Source organism: Pogoniulus pusillus, chromosome 6, assembly GCF_015220805.1.
Source record: "Pogoniulus pusillus isolate bPogPus1 chromosome 6, bPogPus1.pri, whole genome shotgun sequence".
Classification (NCBI taxonomy): domain Eukaryota; kingdom Metazoa; phylum Chordata; class Aves; order Piciformes; family Lybiidae; genus Pogoniulus; species Pogoniulus pusillus.
The window spans coordinates 21,817,186-21,832,974 of record NC_087269.1 but is presented as its reverse complement, the minus strand read 5'-3'; the positions used below and the strand labels follow the sequence as shown (position 1 = coordinate 21,832,974).

At 42.3% G+C, this 15,789-nt stretch overlaps 1 protein-coding gene across 5 annotated transcripts in view; it reads left to right on the top strand.

The window, feature by feature from the left end:
* The first annotated feature begins 3,434 nt into the window (after positions 1–3,434).
* Positions 3,435–15,789, top strand: part of GBF1 (golgi brefeldin A resistant guanine nucleotide exchange factor 1) — a 108,482-nt gene continuing 96,127 nt past the window's right edge. For 4 of the 5 annotated variants that reach the window (XM_064144819.1, XM_064144817.1, XM_064144815.1 and 1 more), the window contains exons 1-3: positions 3,544–3,787; positions 8,798–8,903; positions 10,112–10,178. In XM_064144819.1, coding sequence (XP_064000889.1) covers positions 3,780–3,787; positions 8,798–8,903; positions 10,112–10,178 — 181 coding nt within the window. In that variant the 5' untranslated portion in view covers positions 3,544–3,779. The other variant, XM_064144816.1, reaches the window with a different exon arrangement.

Sequence of the window (15,789 nt, the reverse complement as noted above, 5' to 3'; positions counted from 1 at the left end):
TTAGCTTTGTGGCTTCAATTGTAGGTCCTGGTCCGAGTGCACATTGCACCAGATGAAGCACATCGGTTTTCATTGGGAGAGCATTCAACTGGCTTTGGGCTAGCCTCTACCTGAGCTCGCTCTGAAAAGCAGCAGCTGTTTAAAACTACTGTGTTCAGCATTCAGTAGCATTTTTTGGATGCTCAGCTCTGGGGAGAGTGACTGCAAGTAGTATCTAGCTGTGACAGATGCTTGTACCTTCTGAGTCAACTCTTTCTATCTAAATTTTTTTCTGGAGACCTTACTAAGCCCCTGATAAATAGCAAAAGCTTGCAAGAAGAAAGGATGGAAACTTAACCTTTCTCAGACTAACCTCCTGGAAAAATTCTAGTTTGCAAGTGCCTGTGGATCTAATATCTGAGCTCTGTAGATGATCATGAACTGGCAGGGGCTGAGCAAGAGTAATGGACTGTGCAAAATTGGTCCCGTCCATTGGTGTAGATTGCAGAGGCACAAGTGTCTGGCAATATGGATTTGTGACAATTTCATTAAAAGCTTGTAGGAAGCAGGCTATTACACTGTCAGTCTGGACCCAAATGAAGGCAGTTGGTGTTCCCCATGAAGAAGTTGCTCTTTGCAAGGAGCTGGCTGCTCAGGTGGTTGGGTGAAAGCAGGTGAACTGACCAGGTTGCCTGGTCAAGACCTGAAGGAATAATTGTGAGTTTGCAGCCCCTCTATATGCTCCTTGTGGGTTAAGGAGGAATACTCAAGATGAAAACTTTGCTGAAAAGCTGCATCTTTGCAATGAGGATAAAGTCCAGCTTTCTTGACTAGCAGAAGGAACCTGAGGGATGTACATAGACTGTACTTATCTGATCTTTGATTTCATTGTACCATGCAGTGTATAAGAACTAGTGCATTATCTTAGGAATAAAGGGACAAGGGACTGTCCTGTGTCCTGGTCCTACTACCTGAATCCATTACTGTAAATAGAGTGCTCCAGCTTGCCTACACATGATCTCCACAGAGTTGTGCACTGCTCTGGCAAAGAAAGTGCTGCTGGATCAGGGAGTTCCGGCAGCCTGAGTTTACCGGGTGATGCTGAGCTGGGGGCGTTGGTGCCACACTGTCACATCAGCAGGATTTTCTGTGTGGCCAGGGTGGTGCTGGGCTGTCTGAGGGTTGATTAACACAGTGCTATAGTGTGAGTGAACTCTCCTCTCCTCAGGCAGTGCAAGGCTGTACTGTGTTGTTTTTCTGTCCAGACAATGCAGTACTGGATTGTAAGTAAAAATGCAAAGCACACTGCAATGTTTGCTCTTTATTAATGCACTAAGATGCATTTGGGTGAAGCAGAAGGCTCCTGGCTGGCTTGGTTTCAAGCTCCGTGACAAGCTTCCATAAATAACACCTTAGCAGGGTCTGATTCACCAGATCAGACTGAGTAGGGAGTCTGATCTGTGCAGCTGGCATAGGAAGGGGCAGGAAGACATGGAAAGGGCCCCAGCCCCTTCTCCAGGAGGGCAGGCAGGCTTCATTGACCTGGACTGAGCAGTGCTGTGTGCAGTAGCTTGAAGTCCCTTCCCTGACAGGGAGTGCATGAACAAAGTGGCAAAGGCAAACACCTGTAAATTTCCAAGTGCCTGGCAGGTACCAGAGGAGCTTTAGCAGCTGCTGGAACAGAACAGAAGGGGGGAAGTAAACACCAGCAACGAATCTGCTTGTTCTGTAACTTTCAATCATAGCTTAGGTGGCTTTTGCAGTCTTTCTGTGATAGGAACAAATTTCCTGTTTTACAGCTGAGGAACACAAGCTGTAAAGTGCATGTACCACAGCTGCAGCAGAGGCTGAGGTGATGCATCTTAGCTTGAGCTCACAGTTAAGCCACTGCAACATGCTGCTTCTTGTTCCACTGTTGGGGAATAAACGTGCCCACTTAATGCAATTACGGCTTCCTGAACATCAAGTAAAGCTCAGCTGAAGAAGATGCCCTCACCTCCAGCTGTCAGAGCTGGAAGATAAGGACACATTGATTATTGATTGGGAAATACTCAGGCAGCTATTTGTATAGAGAATGAAGAATATGGTGACCGCTGTCTCCAGAGTGTCCCATCTCACAATCACCTGTCTGTAAGTTGTGCCCTCAAAAGAGGGACATGATGATGTCTGGCTATCTTTTAGGGTGGCACTGGAGTCAGACTTAAGATTTGGGTTTGGCTGGCCTGGAAATAACCCTGCTGCATGTTTCTTTGGGCCCTTGTCCAAGAACTTTCCTCCTTCACATGTGCTGCAGCAGATGAAATTGCAGTTAGGACAGTGAATGGATCTGACTTTCACCTTTCCTTCACCTTCACTTTGTTTTCATTGCAGCAGACACTGCAAGATTTTGGGGTAGCTGCTGCTCTTATCACTGTGACACTTGCCGCAGTAGGTCCACAGGGTGACATGGCTACTCTACAAAGATGCTAATGCTGTAAAACTATTAGGTAACTGCAAGGACCTTTTGTCTTCTGCCTGAAGTTCAAAGGGCAAAAGAATAAACAAGCAGAGCGACCCCTGAAAATTACTTTCCTTAAAGTACATAGCATTGATACCATTACACAGAAAGTGACTGAGGGTTGGACCAGCACAAAGACTTGGTTTTGCTAAGTGCCACACAGTTGCAAAGCGGTAATAGCTTATGCTGCAAAGAACTGGCTAATAATCTGCCTTCAAAGAGGAGTTAAACCAAACTGTGGTCCCTGGCTGCTAGGTTAGCTGGGCTGGATGAAATATGGCTGTAGCATACAGCTTGTAGCCCAACTTGGGCAAGGCCTTCGTTGCATTTATTCATTTGAATTTTTCCACCAGCCCACTGAGAGCCTGGTCTCGGGAAGCTGTTCCAGCAATAAAAACAGTAAAACTGACCCAAGGATGCGTGCACGAAGAAAAAAGGCTCTTGCTGGGCACCACCTCATAGCTGGCTCCAGATTAGAAACTGGGAGAGGCTGTAGCAACAGGCTGGGAAATGCTTGCTAAGCATGGAGGAGAGGCACTGCTGCAGCCACCGCTTCACCTTTGCCACAAGAGACGTCTGGTCTTCACTCGCTGTTTCTCCTCCAGGGACGGGTCTGAAGGACCCCTTCGCGATCACCCGTCGTGCCCAGACAGCCGTCCAGGCGGGGTGGCTAGGAGCCGCACCCGCACAGACGCACACCAAGCGGCCGGGCTCAGAGGCATGGGAGCTTCCCCACCCAACACGCCCCGGACGCGCTGCAGACCGACAGCGCAGCCCACAATGCTTTGCGAGGACAGCCCTCACTCCGGCTTCCGCTCAACCACCCTCGCTGCGCCCGCTCCTGCGAGGCCTCACCCTGCGACCGGAGGACGCCTTCGCGACTGGTCAGCACTGCGCTACTTCTACCCTCTCTGCTCTGATTGGTCTTCTACCGCTTGTCACTGGAGGGGCCGCCTCCTCCGGTTCTAGAGCGTGGCCCCATTGGGCACCTCTGGAGACAGCTGGCCGCATCACGCCCGGGTTGGCTCTGCGGGCTGTCTGTCGGCGCAGTAAGCAGGTAGCGGGCTGTGGTGCGCATGTTTCCACGTCAGTGGGAACGGTGCGGAGCCGGTTTCTCTTGCCAGTGCCCGGGAGGACCCAGCGCTGCGAGGCCTCGCCGGGACTGTAACTGCCTCCCGCCGTCGCCGCCGCGGGGAGGGAGGGGCGGACACGGGGTGGGCCGAGCCCTCCCGCTCCTGGCGCCGCCCGCCTGACCGATATGTGAAGCGGCCACCGCCGTGGGGAGCAGGCGCCGCCATTTTGGATGCGGGGGTCAGTGTTGGGCGGCGAGCGCCTGTCGCGATACCGTTGCAATGTGGGGGCGGCGGGGAGGGAAATTGTGCCGGGGGGGCCTTGCGGTGCCGACGAGGAGCGTAGACAGAGCTTGGCAGTCCCAACGGCAACCCTTGGCGGGGGGTGCAGCAGCCCGCAGCGGGGAGGAGGTGGCGGAGGTTGGCTGCTTCCCTCTCCGCCCCTCGGCGGTGACGCGACACGCGTGACGTTCTGCCACGGGTGTCTGCAGGACGGGGGGCGGCCGGGCCGGGCCGTGGGGCTGCCCGGCGTTGGGCAACCTGGGCAGCGGGGTGGAGGCATAAGGAAACAGAACGGTCAGAGTTCGGAGCCCTGCGGCTTCTGGCCGCTCCGCAGCGTCCGGGGAGCCCGCGCTGAGAGATGCCATGTGTGCACTGCTGCACTGCTTCTACTCACGCATCTTCTTACCGTGTGGGAAGTTGGCTTGCTGAAAAAGCCATGGAAACAGGCTTTTCCCAGCATCTAGCCAGCTTCCTAGCTGTTGCAGAACAAGGGCTCAGATCTAACTTTGGGTGTATGTTGTGAGTTCAACTGGTACCACGTTTCTTAGTTTGAACAGTGTAAAGTAACGGAAAGAAAATCCCTCTCTCCATATTTACCCTAGATTTCACTCTGCATTTTGACTTATTAATGTCAGTTGCCTTCTCTTCGTTCTCAGGTTCACTGTTGCAACGAAGTGTGGAAGCTTGCAGAAAAGCCTATCACACCTTCCTTTCTGATGTGTCTCCACTGTCATGTCGTGTTACTGCTGCTTGCCTTTTAAAGAGTGTTTCTAATGCAGTCTGCACAGTTCCTTGCCATGCTTACTTAGTACTTCTTTTGTTATTTTTGTCCAGTCATTGGAAACTAGCCTTTGGAGAAACATCTTGAGTCCTCTGAACTTTTACTGTCTATAGTGTTAATTGCAGAGTAGTTATTACATGAAAAACTCAAGCAAGTTAATTTTTCTGGTAGAGTTTCATGTACCTTCTGTGTGTGTTTTAGAAGGGAGGAAATGAAATTTTTCATTGTCATCTAGATTTCTGGATAGGAACTGTTAGTGATTCATGAGCTGAAGTGAGGTGTGTGTTCTGTTTTGGTAGCAGATTATTGTATCAGGACTCGAGAGGCCAAATCTAGGTCAGAGACTATATAGATCATGCATTATCATAAATGATGCAAATTTAGGTCAATAGAAGCTTACTTTGAAGTGCTGCCTTTCTTGCATATTTAGTGATTATGTTGTTTATTATTTCTGTGTATTGCAGTAGTTTCACAGGATTTGAGTTAGTTAACCATAGCTAAAGGCTAAAGTTATTGATAGGAAGGAGTAATTTTATGAAAATCTGCCAGACTCTGTCACTTTTGATGATAACTCTTGCTTGTTTCCAGGAGAGTTGCAGATATTTCCCAACCAGGAAGGGAGTGTTTCCTTGAAGTGTACCTGACACTTGGAGTAGTACTCCAGGAAAATTTTGTGTTTCAGTGCACTGGGATGTGTCAGGGTAATGAGTTCCATGTTTGAGCAGCGATGTATTGTGTGCACGTTTGGTATAACATTGGCAGATGGATATTTTCTTAAGTGTTTTTATGTGAAAGTTTAACATCTGACACTATTTTGTCAGTCTCAGAATACTGATAATGACTGTCCACAGAAAATTACTGAAGGCTTTGAGAAGCACAGAAATGTTAGATTGTTCTTTTACGACATGCTTACGTGTCTGTCTTTTTCCATTCATAGCGTTCCTAACCTTGTTAGCAGTAAGGCTGTAAATGCTAACAGCATCCTTGTTTCTCATGGTTATCTGGACAGCTGTGTGGCCTTAGTTTGGAGCTGTCATTTTTATGAAGCTGTTCATCAAAGTTCTGCTCAGGTGTGAAATCTGAGGGCTGGTCTGCAGATCCAAACAAATGTATGAACATATTGTGAGGAACTAGAATTATGCTGTATTAATTGAAGAGATAAAGATCTGAAAAACTTCTGAAGTTTACTGGGTGCCTTTCCTGTTTTGTTTTGTTTTCTATTTCTGCATAACTCAAGACCTCAGAACTTAATCCATTTGTTTGTGTACTGACTCCACTATCTTGAGTTTGGTCAAAGATTGCTCTCAAGAAAGATATCCAGTCTTGACCTAAAGACATCAAGAGGTGTTGGAACCATGGCTTTGTGAGGGAGGTTATTTCAACTTTTATCTTTAGCATTATTAATTCTGTTAATCTGTCCAACCAATAGTTACATAATATCTCACTCTTCAAGCCACACCTGTGTAACATGAACTCAGGCTTCATGTTAGCAGTTTGGGTTTTTTTTTTTTTTGGTAACTTGAATAAGCATTTAATGGTTTTGCTTGACTGCCACCATGCTCTGGTAAAACCAACCAATCATTTAGTGCTGGTTTAGTAAATCTTGTAACTTTTTCTTTGCAGCTTTGGAGTGTTAATTTTGAACTTAAAATTCTTTCAGTTTATACTGAGCTCTAAAGTGATAGCAGTTGTTATGTGTGGCAAAGATACAGTTGAAGGAATTCATACTGAAATTACCTGATAGCTTAAAAGGGTTTGGGGAGTGTGGAGTTTAGAGAAGCTGTTTCTGTAGTTTGAAAGAAACTTTTACAGGGATGGACGGTGCTTCTGGTGAGTTTAGCTTTGGAAGTAGTTGATCTTTTCTAGCACTCAGTTGCAAAATTTCTGTGTGTGAATAAAGATAGTTGACTATGGTGTGCACTATTGCGTGGTTGGCTTCAAGCTTAAATGTAGAGCAGAATACCCTCCACTCGGTATCCAGTGTTTGTGGTGAAGGGGGCTTTTTGTGTGATGTTCAGAGATCTCAGTGTTAAGTTTCTGTCTCCAGCATGATAGGTTGTTTCACTTGCATTGGAGCAGTAATTTCTTTTACTTCTGAATAAAGTTACATTAGTGAAATCTGCAGTAAGGAAAGGAGTGCATTCTCATCCAGTCATCTCCAATAGTTAGTGTTGAAAGAGAGTAACTTCAAAAACGTTTGCAGGATTTTAATATGTTGGGAGAGCCCTGCCAAGCAGCATGTGTTTTTTGCACCCTTACTTGAAAGGATCAGCACATTCAGTTTCCCAGCACGTTAAAATGAAAGGGTGTGTTTTGGAGGTTTATGTCTGTCTTTGTATTTTGCTGTTTGGAGATAGGACCAGATCTGGGAATAGCTGAGCATTATAAGACACTCGTATTCATGAGGGACTGAATGGAATAAACATTTCTGTCTTGATTTTTTTGTTTTGTTAAAAGTAGAGGAGAAGAAATAGGAGTGCCACAGGCAGATCCAACAGTATGCAGAATAGCCTTTAAGCTTTGGCATCACTTTAATGGCAGAACTATTGAGTATCTGTGTATGTGCAAGGCATGCAATACTCTTTACATGCTTTTCCAAGTCAGGCTGGGGAGTCTTTGTTTCCACGTCAGTTTGCTAAATGCTTGGAATAGCACTACAGAATTTACATGCTCAATATTGTTTTGTAACAGTGAAGACAGGAAAAACGTGTTTACAGGTTTGAATGTATAGAGTATTTCCCCAGAAGTACTTCTGTGAATCAGTTTGATCCTTGAAACGGCATACACAGAAACATGGAAAACAGTGAAGTTACTGAAGGAATAAATAATGGGAGAATTTTCTCCTCTGTGTAAAGTTCTTCACTATTTAATGCCTTGTAGTAAAACAAAGGCAATACACTAAAGTAGGAAAATATTGTGACTGGGGTGTTTTTATTTTAACACATTCATATAAATATGCAATAAATTACTATTGAGAACAGGGGCGTCTCTCGAGCACTAAGCACGTGAGTAGGAAGAGTATCTGTGCTTCTGTTATATGCAGCTGTGGAGGGAGAATATAGTACTTTGTTCTTCAGGACAAGCTGCTTGGCAGAACTGTTTGTTTATTTTTTGAACCATTTAGTAGTGAATGAGATGAACTACTGATTGGATCTGTCATAGCAGTTCCTATATTATAAAATGTTTTGTCTTTGGCCCTAAATTATTTTATAGCAATTAGAAATACCGTATGTATAATTAATCCAATGAAGTTAGAAATAGTTTTGCCATAAGATTATTCGTTCTGTTGCAGACAAGAAAACCCTAAGCCAATAAATCTTGTTCTCCTTTGATAATATATTTTTTTATAATAGTTTGCCTTCTTTTCATTACTTACGGACCCCTGAAGGGAAATTAGTCTCTTGCACACAGAGGATATTTTTGTACTTGACGTGTTGTTGATAATTTAAACATGTTAATGCGAATATTGACAGATTCATGATGTATACTCTGAAATTTCTGTGCTGGTGTTTCTGAGGTTTGGAGTAACAAAACTGTTTCGTTACAGCTTTACTGTTGTTACATGGGCAAAAACCTCGTGTTCCCTGTGTTCTGGTGCTTTTTCTCCCTATATTCCATCCAGTTGTGTCTCTATTTTTGTTTACGTCTTTGTGGGGTCTTACCTATGACTCTTGCCTACTTTCAAGAAAGCTTTTTTCATGAAGCAAGTGTGAAACCAACGTCTGTTATAAATTACTTAATTTTGTCAGAGTTTAAAATCTGAGATTTGCTTCGGCCAGTTTATTCCGCCACTGATGCTTATTCGACAGAGTACAAGACTGACTGTGTTCTGTGTATAACTTTTTGATTTTGTGTAAGTGTTGGAGATAAGTGTGTTACTGCATTGTCATGGCTGCCTGTCCTGGTACCCTAGAGCTCATCTGTATGTGAACTTATATAGACTGGAAAAAAATGAGGAAGTGCCATAGCAAAGTTCTCTCTTGCTTGACAGATGCACTATCATTACTTTCCTCTCATCATCTTGAAAATACACTCTCTGGAAGAGTATCTTCATTTTGTCTTCCTTGTACCTAACCAAGAACTGAATGAGTTTCTTGTGTCCCTGTGGTCTTCCTGCTTGATTAGGGCCAACTTGATGTTGAGGAAGAATATAATTCTGAGATTAATTTGAATTACCTTTGTTTTCAGGATTGTCAAGATGGTGGATAAGAACATATACATTGTACAAGGTGAAATCAACTCAGTGGTGGGAGCCATAAAGCGTAATGCCCGATGGAGCACGCACACGCACTTGGTAAGTTACCTTGATTCGTTGCTACCTGTTCTTGCAATGGCAGAAACCACCTGATCTTAGAAAAGTATCTCTTTTTTTAGCACTCGTTGGAATAACTTTTTACATTTGTTTTATGCTGAGCAGCTTTGGCTTTTGTGTGCTAGTGACTGCAAGAGGTACAAAGCTGGAAATCTTCTACTTGTGTACCCTGTAAAAGCAAAACCCTCACATTGTATTCAAGATGGGAATCATCTTCTTTAGGCTTTTTTTTTTTTCCTGATTTGTCAGAGTTTTTGAATATATGCATTATTTTACATAGCACAATTATATATCTTTTGTGCCCTCTTGGAGGAGAAAGACTTCATCATGAAAGGCATAAAATAAAAATCTGGGAAGTCATTGCATTGGATATTTAAAAAAAGCATGTAGTACCTTTTTTTCAGCTCTGTTTTGTGACTGCTAGATGTGTTCCAAACTGAAACTTGTTAAAAGCCATTCATACGGTGTTTCCAAGTTTAATGATCCTAAGTCAGTTTGTGGCTTCCACAGTGTAAATGTGTGCATGTGGCATACTGTATCTGTGGTGCACTTTAGAATGTCACATGTATAGCAGGTGGCTGTCATCCAGCACAAATGGTGGCAGATTGTCAAAGGGCAGGGCTCTTTTTGTTTCTAACAGGCATTTCTTCATTAAAGCTCCCTACCACCTAGTAGGTGTGGCTGCTGGGTGTACTCAGCTTGGAGAAATAGCTGATTCTCCTTATTTTAATATTGTAAAGATAGGCTATACATTTTGCACTGTGATTCTTTCTTCAAGTTATTTTAATGGCACCAAATGTCATTGTATTTCTGTTCCCATTACAATCTGCATAGATTAACATTACAGCAAATCCAGATGAGCCATTTCAATATAGTATGAAGTAGATTTGCTCTGAAATTTATTGAATAGCAGAAGGCTAATCAGAAACACTTCTAAGGGCAATAAAACCAAACCAAAATGCTCAGTCTTGAACCTATGCTTTGACATTTGAGCTGTATGACATTGGGGAGCACTATCAGGGAAATAAAAATGCTTCTCTTGATTTTGATGAAGTAAACGTGGTGACAGTGATAAACTCAACCCAGTGTACTTATTTCATGTAAAGGTGAGGTCTTTACAGACCCATTATTAAGATTTGTCTTCAAGAGTGTGTTTGTCTCATTAATGTCTTCCTATGTACAACCTGTAGGATGAAGAAAGGGATCCCCTGCTGCATAGCTTTAGCCTCTTAAAAGAAGTGCTGAATAATATAACAGGTAAGCTTATACAGAAATCAACAGGTGTGTGTACCTGCTAGTATATATGCAAATAAATGTACAGGTCTACTTACTTGTCTTATTTACTACCCAGAGGTCATATATTGAATAACAAGAGAAGAGCAAATATATATATAAAAATATAAAATAAATTTAGACAAGTATTACCCATATAGCTCAGTACACAAATACCACTGCTGCCATTATCTGGATATGTATGTGTGTGTATGTAGATTTTTATATATGCTTGTATGCATACACACATCTTCATATATAAATATGTTTCTTCAATATACTGAAGCTTGTAATAATGTATAAAATCTGATGTATTGTTGTGCATAGTCTTTCTGTGCTTTATTTATGCTTCCTGTTCTGTGAATGATGGAAAAAAAAATCTGGTTAGAAAGTAGCCTCTTAATTATCTGTTTTCATATTCGCTGGTTTGTTGGTTGTTATCATCTGTTACCTGTAACAAGTGAAGTGCAAACTTCACTTTTCCGTTTGGGTCTCTTGAGTCTTGATGTGAAAGCCTTGCTTTGTGATTAATTGCACTGGAAAGAGATGAAAATCTATATTGATTACAGAAATAGAACACATGGCTGTGATGTATATTCTGACAGTTGACTTTTTCTTCCCAACCTGTCTTTCTTCCTTTCCCTCCACATTTGGTCTTTTTGTAGTTTCAGGAGTGGTTGAGTGTAAACTAAGTATCTGTTGAGAGTCTGGGAGTGAAGCTAATTCTAATATGCAAGTGGCATTCTGCTGGTTCTTCCCAAGATTTGTCTTCCTGATTGTAATATTTGAAAGGAAGCTTTATTTCTGATCCCTTTATTACAGCAAGTATTCAGAACTATGCTCAACCTAAGTTTGAAATGGACTTTTTTGTATTTCTAGTAGTGAGCTGTAACCTGTTCCTGTGCCACTACTGAACTGGGAATTCTATAAAATATGTGTTCCCTAGAAGTACAGTAGTACTGCTTCCAGGTGCTGATGAGAGGTACTGAGGACATGTGCACTTCTAAGCCCTCATTCCTTCCTTTTTGTGGCTTCTTGTAAGTGTTATGCTTCACTTTTCTTTGCCAAGTGAACTTACCTTGGTTGTGAGCAGGACTCTTCTGTCAGGTCATGACATCTTAAAGAATTCCTGCACAGCTTGCATTTCTGGATAGTGTCTTTGTTCTGGATGTTATGCTTGTACCCAGACTGCAGAGTGTTCTGGGTTTGTGTGTCTTTCATAAGTTCACTCTTCTATAGGATATTTGTGTAGTTACCACAAGTATTTTGAGAAGAAATTTTCCTTCCCTTTCTCCTATGTGGAAAAAAAATCTTTAGAATAAGAGTCTCAAAGTTCTTTGCCTTTATTACAAATACCTGTTCTCATCAAGAAGAGCAGGGCATGTCTGGATGCTCAAATAAATGCAGTGCAAGTAAATGTCAGAGACTGGTCATTTACCTAGAGTAGCTAGATACAATGTGCTGTTGACTTGTGGAAAAAATGCAAGCTCACTATCTGCTTGTGTTAGAGAAAGCAGTATTTAATGTACTGGGAGATTTAGGGGCTTCCTGAAGTCATCATGTAAGTGTGGTTCATGCTGAGATAATAACTGCTTGTATGATGATGATAGCATGTTGGTTGGACTACATGGGGCTCTCTTAAACATGTAATTTCAGCTTCAGTGGCTGCTGTTTGCTGGCCAGTGTCTTGAGATAGGACATCATTGCCGTGCTCCGCTTCTTCAGTTTTAGGCATGGACAGGTTCCCAATGATATGGTCTTCTGCCTCATCTTCCAGGCAATGGAAAGTCCAAGCTTAGTTTTTTTTGTGGGTCATGGGGTTTTTTATTTTATTTTTTCTTTTTAACTTAGACCTTCCTTTCATGTCTCTTTCATTAGCTCATGGAAACACATTGCTTTTATATTTAAATTTATTCAAGCTGTAATCTTTGACATTTGAGTTAGCTTTTAGTACAATTTTGCATTTATAGTAATATATATTATGTATTTTCTCAATCCCCCAAGAACCCATTTTAATCTGTTCCGGATGCAAATTTCAGGCTGCCTTGTCCCATCTCCCCTCTTGCTCTCGCCCTCCCTTCCCCTCCCCCATGGAGCATGTTTGATCAGGTGTGGCAGGAATATCCACTGTCAAGCTGCGCCCTTTATATTAGTCAATATTATCCTTCCTTCCCTCCCACTCCCTACATTCTCCTCTGGGCTTTACCAGTTGATTTATAATTTTGGAATTCTCATCGGAGTCTGTAATACAGTTTGTTCATTATTTAACCAAAACCTGTTTAATGAGCAAAGAGAGGCAATGTAAATGTTAGGCATGTTGCAGTGGAGTACCTTTTGTTCTCCTCTGAGCTAGTGGGTATTAACTCTGTCTTGACTGTGATGCTGAAATACCCTGGTCAAGGGTATAAAGATGCATTGTATGCCTCCAGTAGCTAATGATTCCTATTTCAAAGATTGCTCCTCAAGAGTAAATTATGTAACATAATTTTATTTGATTACCAAATAATGAAAGCTTACCTGCAACTAAATAGTGATATGCTATCCCATTGTAATGTCTAAATGGGTTCTTGAAGAAAGCATCTGGAGAAGATGCTCTTGATCAATGCAAACCAATCCATGATTATGATAAGAGTGCCTAGCTGAAGGGCTTGGACCTGATTTGTTTGGAATGGTGTTGATTTTTAAAATAACGATGGAGAAACTTAATTTGTGGCAATTCAGTGTAGACATAAAAGCAGTCTAATAGTTAGAAAATAGGAGCATGTCTGCATTCATTCACTGTCTTTAGTTTTATTCTATGCCGTTTTTACAGTTTTATGGGGCACATGTATTTTAATTTCGCTTGGTAATAGTTGCATGAGTAGCATAAAGGAAAAACAGGCATTCTGTTGTCTTGAGGGATGCCTAAGTTATTCCAGGATAAATTTAGTAGCTGGATGCAAGTTTCACTAAGACAAGCACTCTTAAGCCCAAGTTTGGTGTGGTGGCATGTCTTGCCAGTGCTTAGAAAAAGCAAAAATTGGTGTCCTGAGCTATGATCACAACAACTCCAAGCAGCACTACAGGCTGAGGACAGAGTGGCTGGAGAGCAGCCAGGAAGAAAGGGATCTGGGGGTGCTGGTAGATAGTTGGCTGAAGATGAGCCAGCATTGTGCCCAGGTGGCCAGGAGAGCCAGTGGCATCCTGGCCTGTATCAGGAACAGTGTGGCCAGTAGGACGAGGGAGGTTATTCTTCCCCTGTGCTCAGCACTGGTCGGGCCACACCTTGAGTACTGGTCCAGTTCTGGGTCCCTCAATTCAAGAGAGATGTTGTGGTGCTGGAAGGTGTCCAGAGAAGGGCAACGAAGCTGGTGAAAGGCCTGGAACACAAACCCTATGAAGAGAGGCTGAGGGAGCTGGGGTTGTTTAGCCTGGAGAAGAGGAGGCTCAGGGCTGACCTCATTGCTGTCTACATCTACCTGAAGGGAGGTTGTAGCCAGGTGGGGGTTGGTCTCCTAGGCAGCCAGCAACAGAACAAGGGGACACAGTCTCAAGTTGTGCCAGGGGAAGTCTAGGATGGATGTTAGGAGGAAGTTCTTCAGAGAGAGAGTGATTTGCCATTGGAATGGGCTGCCCAGGGAGGTGGTGGAGTCACCGTCCCTGGAGGTGTTGAAGAAGTGACTGTATGAGGCACTTAGTGCCATGGTGTAGTTGACTGGCTAGGGCTGGGTGCTAGGTTGGACTGTATGATCTTGGAGGTCTCTTCCAACCTGGTTGATTCTATGACTGTGTGGAAGCACTGATAATCAAACTTTGCCCATGCATACAAAGTTGAAATACAATTATATCTTCAGAAGTTATTTTAAAACTGGTGGAAGCCTTAGTGCAAATCTGTTCTAGGGTCATTCTCATCACAATTTCCATTTGACTGCTTTTTAAAGTAATCTGAATACCTAGAAAATGTGTCTGGATGTTGAAATATTTGTTCCTTTCCTCAGTTTTATTGCTGATTTAGGTCAACTATGCAGAGGGTTTATAACTATGGCTGGAAATAAAAGTTAATTGTATGCCTGCATTTCCATGATCTAATGAAGATTAGGTTTCATTAAACCTTGGTTGGTGTCTTCAGTTCATTCCAGTATGATGCAGAGGCAATGAGAAGGTACATCTGTAGTTGTTCTCACTGCATAATTTGTGCTTTGCTGTGACTGGGGGATGAGCTAGTAACCAGTATTTTTGTGACTGACGTACAGCTTAGTGGTGTGTAGGAAGGCTTTAGGAAAGAAAATGACTGAATACAACTGCCTTGTACAAATCAGTACTGTAGTGGGAGAAGCAGGTGTTTGTGGTAAGTGTGTGCATCAAAAGTCTATTTAAATAAGGTTTAAACTAGGTAAACACACCTGTGAAGAGGTGCTTGTGTATATTTTAGGTCCATGAGTGCCAGACTTGAAGGTTTGAGTCCTTTTATCCTCTGGTGGTTCAGAGTTAGTGCATTTAAACAGAAGCTGCAAAGTAAGCTGTTAGAAGCACTCTGATTTCATGCACATTCATGACATTTTAAATGAATACTTGTATAGTGGGTTCAGAAGAATCCTTTCCTGGCTTATTTCACACAAGGAGCTGCTGAAAATCTCCATCTTTAGAGGGTTGGCTGGGGCATTAAGAGCTGGCTAAAGGTCAAATGGCTGTAACTGTAAGAGAGCCTTTGCCCAGTGTACTGACTTAATATACTTGTTACTGTAGCCATCAGTTTTCTGGTGTGTAGATTTGATTGCATATTCATTTTCATGTGTCTGAGCTCTAGAAATTCAGTTATAAAACAACGAAGGAATTTTATCCTTATGTGGGGTTAGTGTCTGATTTTTTTTCTGAAAGATCTAGTTTTAAGAAGCGGTACATTTGTAGTAAATACAAATGTGTGGCCTGTTCTCAGTGCTGGTGGGTAGAATCTGAGATGTTTATTGTAGTCTTCTCAAGAAATCAGGAAAAAATATGTTGTGGGTTTTGTTTTGGTTTTTGGTTGGTGTTTGTTGTGGTTTTTTTTTTGTTAAAGGTTATTAATAATATATCAGGTTTCTGCAAGAAGTGCCTGGATTTACCATGAAATGACAAATACTAAAGATCTGTAATATGTGGTGCTTCTCCCTTTGTTTGCTTTGAAGGATTGGATGTTATCTAGAGCAAGCATTAAAAAAAGCCTAAGCTCTCTTCTATTGCCTATTAGCCTCTTATAAAAGATCTAGAAGAGTCACTGGTATTCTGGATGGTGTCTATTCCTGTATTTTGGAAGAGCAAGCAGCTTGAGCTAACATTTTGCTATTACTGCATTCTCTGTAAATTTTTCAAGAATAGAAAGGGTGTAAGAAAGGTTAGGAAATTGATAGAGTAAGTTTTCTTCCATAACTAACTCTAGAGCTTTGCTCTAATTAGTGAATGGCTATACAATTCTAGTCCATTTTAAGTAATTTGACACAGTGTACAGAAGTGCTCATTAATTTGTCTTAATTTCTGTCATCTTCTTACTATAAGAAATAAAAAAATGAAGGTGACAGTCTTAACTTGATGCTTTGCTTGTAGGCTGAATTCAGACTTTGTTTTTGCAGTTTTAGACAAT